We start from the raw sequence: 11,153 nt of genomic DNA, 5'->3' as shown, positions 1-11,153 counted from the left end.
TCACCATAGCAATTGAAGGCAAAGAAATAGTCTCATTTTACAGTTAAGAAAAGTGTAATGAAGAAAGGTTAAGCAACAACCTGAAGGTGGCAGAACCCGGAATTCAGTCTCAAGTCATGTTCTTTCCAGTGTAATACGTTGTCTCTTTCTACTTTTTTTGATTCTGTGTCAAAATATTACCAAAAGATGACAAGGAAAATGTTCTTGATAGATACAATACGAATCCAATACCACTGAAACATGAAAGATAATTGTATCCCAAACTCTCATACAGTCCCTCTGCTAGTTGCCTGACAACTTGTTCTTTTATTTAGGTTTGTTAGATAGAAAGATTGGAAATTTAAATTGTTAACAGATGGAGGTCAAGAGACAGAATGTAGGAGGTAAGGAAGGCCATAAGAGAGAAGAGAGGAGTGGTATAGAGAGAGGAGTCTTGGATTCCTGGCTGCCACACTCACAGCTCATGAGGCTAGTACTAGCACATCAGGCTGAGCCCCAGCTTTTCTGAGGAGTGCAGCACTTAGTTTCTTTCAAATAATAACTAACTTATGTCTAGGACTTACTATGTTCCAGGCACTCCTTGAAGTGCCTTACATATATTAACTCATTTATTACTCACAAATATCGTATGAAGTAGAACTTTTGATTAATTCCATTTTACAGATTAGAAACTTAAGGTAGAGGCTGTTATTTCCATTTTACAGATGAGGAAATTGGAGCACAGAATTTAGTAACTTGTCCAAGGTCAAGCTAATAAGTGGGGGAGCTATAATTTAAATTTAGGATTCTGGCTCTAGAGCTGTGTTCTTACCCATCATGATATATTGGCTGTCCTCACATGTTGTAAGGATAAATATTGCTTTAGGAAACATTTATTTCAGGTATGTATATGTGTGGGAGTGTGTGTGCTGTTTCTACTGGGTTGCAATGCAAAATGTATTTATTTCTGTGAGTCATGGACAGACACGTTTGAATGCTACCGCTCTAGGAATACTATTGCTGCATTGTACATCTTTGACCTCCCTAGAAATAATGCCAGATTGCTCTTTAAAATGATTGTGCCAAATACAAAAGGAGAAACAAAGGACCGAATAAAATGATTGTACCGAGTCACCTTCCCACCAGCAGTTTAAGAGTTAACTGTGTTCTACATCCTCACCTGAACTTGATCAGGTCAAACTTTTAATAGACTACCAGTCTGACGGATGTGGAGTCATATCTTATTTGGTTTTAAATTACATTTTTCTGATTCCATTACATATTTTCATATGTTTTGGCCATTTGGGTTTTGTAGTATGGATCAGATGTTATAACATTATTATAACCCTCACAACAACAACTCTCCAAAGGAACCAGTGGTACAGAAGAATAAACTGAGGCTGGGAGAAACCTTGCTGAAGGTCATTCAGCTAATAAGTTGTTGAGCTCGGATTTGAGTCCAGATCTGAATAATACCCAAGCCCATGACCTTTTGTAATCAACACATGCCAGGACTCAAGTCCCTGTTAGAAAAACAACAGAGGGAGTGAACATGTTATTTTGAGCATGTAAACATATCACGTGTGTCTATTTGGGATTTGTGAAATTAACATAGACTATTTCCTTGCATCCTCACAACATTCCTATGAGGTGAAACATGCTATATCCATTTTACAGATGAGGAAACTGAGGCTCATCAAAGTGAAGAAATTTGCCTTGTACAGGTTAGATTACAACTAATAAGAGGCAGAATAAGCAATTGAAGTACAGGGCTGTCTGATTACAAAGTCCATGCCTGCTACAAAATGATGCCGCCTGATCATACATATTCTTGATGTGAGGTAAAGGACTTCCACAAATCAGGTTTGCCTCATCATCCCCCAGAGCCCTGATTTGACCTCCTACCCTACCTTCTCTCCAGAGTCCCAACAAGCTGATTTCATATGGGCACAGCCCAGGGCTACACCTACCATTTCTCTGTAGCATCCTGAACTGTGGTAACCTAAACCAATTGGGCCAGCCTGCTGCCTCTCATTAAACCAGCCAGGTAAGATGAACTCCTCATTAACTTCTGCAAACTCATCATCCATCACCTCAGACTTCTCTGATAAAGCTCATGCAAGATCTGAGCACCTACTATGGTAAATCAGAAAATTGTAAGCTAAGGTTCTCAAACTTGGCTGCACATTAAAATCACCTGTGCGACTTTCAAAACTGGATGTCCTGGTATCACTCTAGACCCATTATATCAGAATCTCTTGGGATGGTGAGTCAGGCATCCATAATATTTAAGGCTGCCCAGGTGAATTCACTGGAAGCCAAGATTGAGAACCAGTGTAAGGCATCTTCTACAAGCTCCAGCAGCCACACTCAACACAGTAGTTACCATATTTTAGTATACATGGCAACTTCCTGGAGCACTTGTTAAAATTCAGATTTTGGACCTTACCCCCACAGAGTCAATGTTTGGGTCTGGTCCAGGAATCTGCATTCTTCACAATTACCCCAGAGAGTTTTGCTGTAATGGTTAACCAACCACACTGGGAAATACTGCATTGGAGGCATGGAAATTGGCTAGGAGCAGGAGGTTCCTTTAAGGAGTGATTACCAGACTACCTTTAAAGCTGTGAAGCAGAGGGGGCAAGGGCTGCTTTTTTCCCATCCTAGTGGATAAAGTAAGGGAGCAGGTCCTGGAATGGATCTCTCCTTTTAGGTTACCCCAGCCTCAGAATAAGTATTATCTATTCCCAGTCCTGGAGAGCAAGGTCGGGGGAGGGGGCATGTTGCCGTATCCCACTTGCTGTTCTGTTTGTTTTAGTGCAAAGAGGACAAGTTAGGAGATCTTCTCTGGCTCAGGAGATCCTCCTAGAGGAAGCTACATAAGGCCTGCCTGCCTTTCTTTTTTCTTACCTTGTCCTTTGTGGTTGTGGAACCAGGATGCAATTATCGGTGTGAGAGGAAGGAGTCAGAGTCACGTCCTTTGGGCTTCATCTAGATCCTGTTGCTGAATACCAAGGCTTTCAATATGGTCCTCTTCAGCATCCTTAGAATTCTTCTTGTTTGGGGACTCATGATTTTTGTGGAACACAGGGTCCAAATGGCAAGGATAAGAAAGTCCACTATTGCTCTCCTAGCCAAGGCTCCTACCTTGCCCCTAATTCAGGAGCTGCTAGAAGAAGTCCCTGGCAAGCAGCAGAGGAAGCCACGACTCCTAGGGCATTCCCTACAGTACATGCTAGAGTTGTACCAGCGTTCGGCTGACCGGTATGGACACCCTAGGGAGAACCGCACCATTGGAGCCACCATGGTGAGGCTGGTAAGGCCCTTGACCAGTGTAGCAAGGCCTCTTAGAGGTGAGTTATCATGTCCCCCATCCTGCCTTAGAGGGGATAGAAGTGAGAAAAAGAAGAGTGTAGAGAAAAATGGAATATGTGAGTTCATTGTCAAGCCCTATTGCCTTGGGGGTGGGTTGATTTGCAGGCCTGGTTTGCAAAATGTGGAAAGCTTGGGAGGATAACTCCCTAATTCTCCTTCCCTTAAGGGCTATAATTTAAGAACAGATTGCTTGGGGCCTACCTGTGGAATCTCTTTCAGGCCCTAGGACAAATGAGTGTTATGTCGGCCCCTATCTCAAAGAAGGTGTTGATGCTTGTTACATCCCTGAAAACTGTAATTGAAAAATACCTTTAAATATTCTTGTGGAGGGCTCTTTATATGTCTTATTCTTTACAAGGCAAAGAGAAAGGATGCTCTGTTGGAGAAACTTGTCCACAGAAACAAGCTAACATCCAAGAGTCGGCGTACCTGGCTCTTTGAGCATCTGCTGTTGTAGTTAATTCTTAACAACTGCTACTGCTAGCTGTCATGGGGCAATTAGCCTAGATTTTTAACGATAAGAAAACTGAAGCATGGAGAGGTTAAGTAACTCTCAAAGGTCAACTCTGATGGTAGGTGGCTGATAAAGGATTTGAGCTCACATCTGATTCTAATGTCTGTCCATAACTTCTCAAGTCTTTAAGGGAGACTTGAAGTCAATGAAGTACAATCATTGAAGTCAATGAATCATTTACCTATGATTAGGTACTTGCTAAAAGAAATTCTTGTACCTCAAGTAATTGCTTTCTGTAGTCCACATTGCTACTTTGGGGTTTTGTTACTAAATGTATTTTGGAATCTTGTTGTCCCTGTTATGTTTGATTTTTACTTTGAATATCTGTCCTGGACAACATTCCAGGACAGCTGTGGGCTCCTGAGGTATTGGTCTCTCTAGGGAAAGTAGACAGCCATTGACTTCAATGAACTCTTGTGAACCTGGTAAGATCAATCTTGGGCTTTAACTGATCTTCGAGATGACAACAGACAGGACTAACATTTCCCTCTCCCTCAAGTAAAACAATCAAAATTCCCCTAACCCGTTTTGTGTGCCAGGCATGGTGCAAATCACTTTACAAACATTATCTTCCTTAATCCTCATCCCAACCTATGAGTTAGGTACTATTATCATAACCAATTTACGGGTGAAGAAACTGAGGCTCAGAGTAATTTACCCAATGCCACACAGCTGGTAAATGGTAGAGCTGGGCGTTGAATCCAGCCAACAGGCCCCAGAGCATGTCCTTTCAATCACCATGCTATGCTTCTGTTCCCACAGTTTTAACTGGGCACTATGCTTGGATTGTGCATATAGAGGCAAATAACTGCCCTATGCCCTCTAGGAGTTCTCAGTATAGTAGAATGAATAATCACATAATGAGGTTGTAGTATGGAAAGTCCTTTGAAAAAAACAAATAGGGTTCTCAAGACTCGAAAGAAATGACTCACTGCTTAAAGCAAGAAAAGAGAAGCAGGTGAGACTGTCAGAAGACTTCATTGAGGAGGAGTTATTTGAACTAGACCTTGGGGAATAGAGGAAGAGAGGTGCATTCCGATTTAGGGAAGAGAATAGTTTGGTGTGGGTGGACATCCATTCAACAAATATTTACTCAGCACCCACTGAGGTCCAGGCACTATTCTAGGTTCCAGTCATACGGAGCTGAACGAAATGGCAAAACCCTATCTCTCATGGAGCATTTGTTCTCATGGGTGAAACAAATGATTTCATGCAAGTAAATGATGACAAATTTGTGGGAAGTGCTATCAGGGAATAAAATAGGTTTTGTGCTAAAGAATAGTGCAAAAACAAAACAAAACAGCTCACTTTATATGGAGCTGTCAAGGAAGTCATTTTGAAGAGATGGCATTTGAGCTGAGGTTTGTTCAATAAGCTAGTTACGTGAAGAGTAAAGGGAAGTCTGCTCTAAGCAAGGAGAACAATAAACTTGTCCTGTGTGAAGAAGAGAAGACCAGTGTGGCTGAAGCCTAGTAAGCATTGTGGAGAATTGCAGGATATGAGGCTGAGCGGTAGAACCTTGTAGGCTATAAGGAATCTCTATTTCATTCCTATGTGCAGCAGAAAGCCATTGATCAAGTCTGTACACATGATATGAAGCTGGATAGGAGGATGGAGAGAAGTAGGCAAGTGTCTGCCTTTGGGGCATACCGGTTCATAGAGACTCTGGGAAGGATCCAGATACAGATGACAAGAGAGCAGGTCTGTTCTTTCCATTAGATGATGGCCCAGCTGAATCTAGCTCACCTTGAGAGGCATGCTAACTTCAATCACGCAGAAATGTGTCAGCCCCTTCCCTGAGAAGCTCTGAGCAGACCTTTCCTGGCTCTGATCCTTAGTAACCCCACTTTACTACAGGAAACGTGATGTTGAGGTCTGTGAGGAAGGGCAGTTCCTCCCCAGACAGTCTACTAGAGAGTTGGGTTGGATTCCTTTTCAGGCAGGGTGGGCCACTTGGAAAAATCAATGTGAGATGGAAGTGCAGGGCTACTTGAGAAAGCAAATACAAGCCTGGCTTGGGTCTTGTGTGGATGATATCTAGTGCTAGTGTCCCAAATCTGTGGGTGTATTAAGCTTGAATTGGAACCTGAACTTTAAAAATTATCCTGCACTATCAAGACATTAACAAATTTCTATGTTGAAAGTCCCAGGACTATTGAAGAATTCCAAGCTTGTGGATTCAGTGGAGAAGGAAGGTTATATTAATAGTATATAAAGTAACATGGAAGCATTTATGGATAAAATATTTGAAGATGAGAGAAGGCTTTTTCCTGGCATGTCTGGTTTTTGTCATCCTTGCTCTTAACCCTTGCCAAGAGGGGGTTCAGAATTTCAGAGCACTTCAGACCCAGCCTTCCAACCCTTTGGCCACTGGGTGTCAGCATTACAATTTGGATTAAAGCTCTTGGTCACTAATGGGTGTGTAGGTTCTAGTCTAATTCTCAGAAAATAAAAATATTTGTGACCAAGGCTTCGCTGAAAATGGTATTTAGAGGAATAGCTGTAAAAATGTGTGGGGTAAATGAAGAACCATTTCCAGCCATGAATGGAAAAGGGAGAGATTGAAGGTTAAGGGGGAAATGGCCCAAGAAGGAAAAGATGTTCAAGAAGTAATTCTTAAAGTTGGTGGAAGGCAGAAATGGTAAAATATCTGCCCCTACTGGGAGTGAATACATAAACAAATTGTGGTAACTTGTTATTATTAACAAGTCAATATTTATTATTATTACTTGTTGTTATTAAGAAGATAATACTATTATCTTGGATTTGAAGTGATGGCAGGCCATAGCTTCCAATATTGGAGGTTTACCCCAAAGCTATATCTGTATAGTGATGTGACATGAGTACTCTTTCTTTGTCCATGTATGTCTCAGATTCTTTGAATATCTTAATCTCCTTTAATATTCAATTAATATGATTGTTCCTCTTCCATACATACAATATACATACAAAACAATTCTATTTTTTATTTTATTTCCTAAACTTACTGCTGTGAGTGGTCTAACAATGAGACAGTTTCTCTTAAGAAAACAGAATTGGGTTCAAATCCTGATTCTACCATTATGCTTACCTGTGTGTCCTTTGATATAGTTTCTCTGAGCCTCAATTTTCTTATCTATAAAATGGGGATAATTTCCACCTTATAAGGTTATGGAGGCTTAAAGAGCTAATGCATGTAAATCATAGAGGACAGTAGTAAGTACCCAATAAATGATAGATATTATTATCTTGAGTTAATTTTGGGACTCATCACAGCTGTCAGTCTGTGCCAAGCAGGTTTGTGAGGGAGATTCAGGCTAGAAGGTAAGAAGTTAATCCCTTGATCTTGTTTCCTTTTATTTATGTAGGCCCCTGGCATATACAGACCCTGGACTTTCCTCTGAGACCAAACCAGGTGGCATACCAACTAGTCAGAGCTGTTGTGGTTTACCGCCATCAACTCCATCTAGCTGGCTTCCACCTCTCCTGCCACGTGGAGCCCTGGGTTCACAAAAGTCCAACCAACCATTCTCCCTCCTCAGAAGGAAGTTATTCAGAACCTCCCTTGCTGCCCAAATCTTGGACAGAGGTGGACATCACACAACATGTTCGGCAAAGGCTCTGGAATCACAAGGGGCGCAGGGTCCTACGACTCCGTTTTGCATGTCAGCAGCAAAATGGCAGTGAGGTTCTTGAGCTCCGGTGGCATGGGACTTCATCCTTAGATGTTGCCTTCTTGTTACTGTATTTCAATGACACCCACAAAGGTTTTCAGAAGTCCAGACTTCTCCCTGGAGGCCTGGAGGAGTTTATGGACAGGGAGTCTCCCCTTCCTTTGCGGAAGGCTCGACAAGCAGGCAGCATTGCATCTGAGGTTCGTGGTCGCTCCCGGGAACGCAATGGGCCTGAACAGAACTGGTGTTCCCTCCACCCTTTCCAGGTCAGCTTCCACCAGCTGGGCTGGGATCACTGGATCATTGCTCCTCATCTCTACACCCCAAACTACTGTAAGGGAACGTGCCCCCAGGTATTACACTATGGTCTCAATTCCCCCAATCATGCTATCATCCAGAACCTTGTCAATGAGCTGGTGGACCAGAGTGTCCCTCAGCCCTCCTGTGTCCCTTATAAGTATGTTCCCATTAGTATTCTTCTGATTGAGGCAAATGGGAGTATCTTGTACAAGGAGTATGAGGATATGATTGCCCAGTCCTGTACATGCAGGTAACAGAAAAGATATAGCTAGCACAGGTTTCCCAAGAAATTGAAGAAGGATTAAAAATAAATGTCTATGTGAAAACTGCAAGTGATCCTTTACTCAATCCATACATCTTATTCCTTGACCTAAGTGTAGTTACTTAAGTGTCTTCTCCCATTTGTGACCTCCTCAGTTTATAAAAACAGCTCTGATACCAATCTCTAGCATGGATCAGTACTTTTTGAACACTGGTCAGAGCCATTAATGTATGAAGTTCCTTTGGAAATGCACTCTGTATTTTCTTGTCTTTTTATTGTGGCTTTGTTAAAAGACACCAGTCAATGGTAGTAGAACTTTAGGAATTGTCCCTTTAAGGCCTGAGAGAGGTAAATTCTTCCTAGTGTCCTTTCTCTGAGGCACTCTAAAAGACTTTGGGTAAAGAAAGCAGCTTGGAATTTTATGCTCCCCTTCCCTGCCTCCTATACCTTATAAACTAGAACCAGAAAGATTACCTGCATCTGTGCTTGAATTGCCCAATAAATCTAAAACCTTTCTCATAACAATTAGAAAACTTTAGTTAACAGTCTCTATAAAGACCTTTTGAGGGCAAGAGAAGAAAGGAAGTAGTATTCTTAGCTACCAGGTTTTTTCCTCTTAGCCTCTGAACCTGGCAACAGTAACTAGGATTCCTTCCTTTGCTATGTTGAAAACAGGAGCCCTTAATAAGGCCAATAGAGAAACTTGGGTATGGAGCTGTTTAAAGCGTATGGAGCCAATGACTTCAAAACCACCTCCATCTGTATGAAGTAAGAGCTACCATTGCTTACTAGGATTATACATTAAGTGTCATTTTAAACTTTCTATATAACAATAGATTTCACAGGGTATTTTCTTGTTTTATGTAACAGCGCTCTGTTAATTATACTACAGAGAAAGCTCTCTGGTGACTCCAAGACTAGGAATTGACCTGACCGGAGATGGAGACTAGGCTAGAGGAGTAGAGCTAGGAAGCTTACTGAGCTGTGGGGGAAGGATGCAGCATGCTAGGGTCTCTGGAAGATTGAACTCTAAGGCTTTGTACTTCATGTGTTCATTCTCCTCTAGACATGGGTCTCAGAAGGGAGATGGGCTTGATATTGCTGGGAGGTGTGGAACTCTGCGTTAGACTGAATGATTCTTACAGTGTGACTTCTTTCTACTCCTATGCTGTATTTAAGTGATGGAAACTGGGCTATGTTGTAAATAAATATTTTTGTCATTGTTGTTAAAGAGCATCTTTAATATTTTGGGAATTAAGAGACTTAATAGAAGGAATTAGTTTCCTCTGCTGTCTTTAGCTATATCCCTAGAAATTAGGCTGGGAGCCCAACCCTAATCTCCAAGGGCTAGAAGTTCTTCAGTTCTACTCTCTGAAGGCTTCCTAGCAGGCAGCACTGCTCATGATCCGCCCTTACCAAGGGGCCCTTAAGAGGAAGCCCATTAAATCTTTTCCCCACCCTACTGTGTGGTGACTAGTTTTCTTACCATTCTCAGTGGGATGGGACTGATTTACGGTGGATACATGTGTTTGTCAAATGTAAGTCCTATCTTTTTCTTACCTATCAATCATAAATGAACTTATCTTACTATTTCCTTCTTAGTAATGGTTCCAGCTAGAGAGAATATCTTACAAATCTATAAATACACACATTTTATTCTCCTGCCTAAAGAGCTGTCCCTTAACATCCTTTTGCCCATCTTCCTTCTTTGTTGCATCTTCAGGAATTATCTCAGGCACTCTATTCATCTATCCAATGCCTCTTTGATACCCAAAAATCGGATAGATGCCTTTCCTCTATGCTCACACAATACTACATGTTTTCCTTTAACATACTCTAGTGTAACTTACTTTCTTGCCAAAAGATGGGGTTCCTTTTGATGGTTGTCAACTATGTCCAACTCCTTTTTCTATTAGCTGATTGGCTCATAGTAAAGTCTTGGTGAACATAAATGTAGGGTAGGATCGTTTTTTCTGAAGGATGCATTCTTCCTGACATGGAATATTTTAATACTCACATATTTCACTATTTTTTGTGCCCCATTATTTCATTATTTCATTATTACATGATTCAAATAACAATAAAATATGACGTGTGTTCTTGAGGAAGGCAGTTTGTGGAATCATTGTATGTGGTGCAAGTTGACCTGGGAGAATAAATGTGGTCTTCCAGATCAGCCATTTCACCAACCTACTTGGGGTAGGCATAAATACCTAATAAGACAGAAGGCACATCCTAAGTTCAGCATCTCAGGAGTCACTGTGATTTTCAGAAAGTCATGGTCTCCTGGCCTTGTGTGTCCTGAATACATTTGAAATTTATCTTTTTATGGAGTGCTCAGGTTAATTGGCTCCACTATCCATGGGTTGTCAGAATACCTAACTGGTAAGATGGGGTCAGTTGTGGTTAATGTTATGAATGATCTTTCTTTTGAAATTTTGCTTCAGCTTAGCATATTTTCTCAAATCCAACACAAAATCTCTACCTCCAGCCTTCCTACAGGAGGAAATAGACACCTTGTCCCAGCTCTTCCAGTGAACTGTCATAACTTCATTCAACATATAGGGTGCAAAAGGAACAGGAATTTAAGTTTGCTTTTGTCCCTGAAGCTCTGTTGCATTTACCTTGGTAGTATATTACATCCAATTCTGGGCAAAGTTGGGAAGCATGCGAACTTTGACTTCAGTTCCTCAAAACCATTTTGGTGCCTAATATTGTAAAAGAAACTTTCATATAGTCTCAGTTAATTTTTCCAACAGTACCATGAATTGGTCGTTATTAGTTCCATTTTTAAATAAATGCTGCTTTGTTGAGATATGTCACATACCATAAAATTCATTTTAGGTATACAGTTCAATGGTTCTTGGTTATACAACTCTGTGAATATATGATCATTACAATCTAACTTCAGAACATTTCCAGCAACCCAAAAGGAAGCCCTGTACAGTTAACAAGCCATCACCATTCTCTCCTTTCCTAAGGCTCTGGCAATGACTGGTATGCTTTCTGTCTATATGGATTTGCATATAAATGGAATCACACAAGCCTTCTGTGTTTGGCTTTTACTTAG

General features: G+C 41.1%; 1 protein-coding gene across 1 annotated transcript; it reads left to right on the top strand.

The window, feature by feature from the left end:
* Nucleotides 1-3,004: 3,004 nt before the first annotated feature.
* On the top strand, nucleotides 3,005-8,075 carry BMP15 (bone morphogenetic protein 15). Its single transcript, XM_077146119.1, has 2 exons — nucleotides 3,005-3,332; nucleotides 7,216-8,075. The coding sequence occupies exons 1-2, from the start codon at nucleotides 3,005-3,007 to the stop codon at nucleotides 8,073-8,075; spliced, it is 1,188 nt and encodes a 395-aa protein (XP_077002234.1).
* The last annotated feature ends 3,078 nt before the right edge of the window (nucleotides 8,076-11,153 follow it).

Source organism: Tamandua tetradactyla, chromosome X (assembly GCF_023851605.1).
Source record: "Tamandua tetradactyla isolate mTamTet1 chromosome X, mTamTet1.pri, whole genome shotgun sequence".
Taxonomy (NCBI): domain Eukaryota; kingdom Metazoa; phylum Chordata; class Mammalia; order Pilosa; family Myrmecophagidae; genus Tamandua; species Tamandua tetradactyla.
Note: the sequence above shows the minus strand (reverse complement) of the source record. Positions and strands in the feature narration are given on the sequence as shown.

Excerpts from the sequence above, each read along its gene's own strand:
- BMP15 (XM_077146119.1), top strand. The coding sequence starts at position 3,005 with ATGGTCCTCTTCAGCATCCTTAGAATTCTTCTTGTTTGGGGACTCATG. Across the intron at positions 3,333-7,215 it reads TGTAGCAAGGCCTCTTAGAG|GCCCCTGGCATATACAGACC; the intron begins GTGAGTTATCAT and ends TTATTTATGTAG.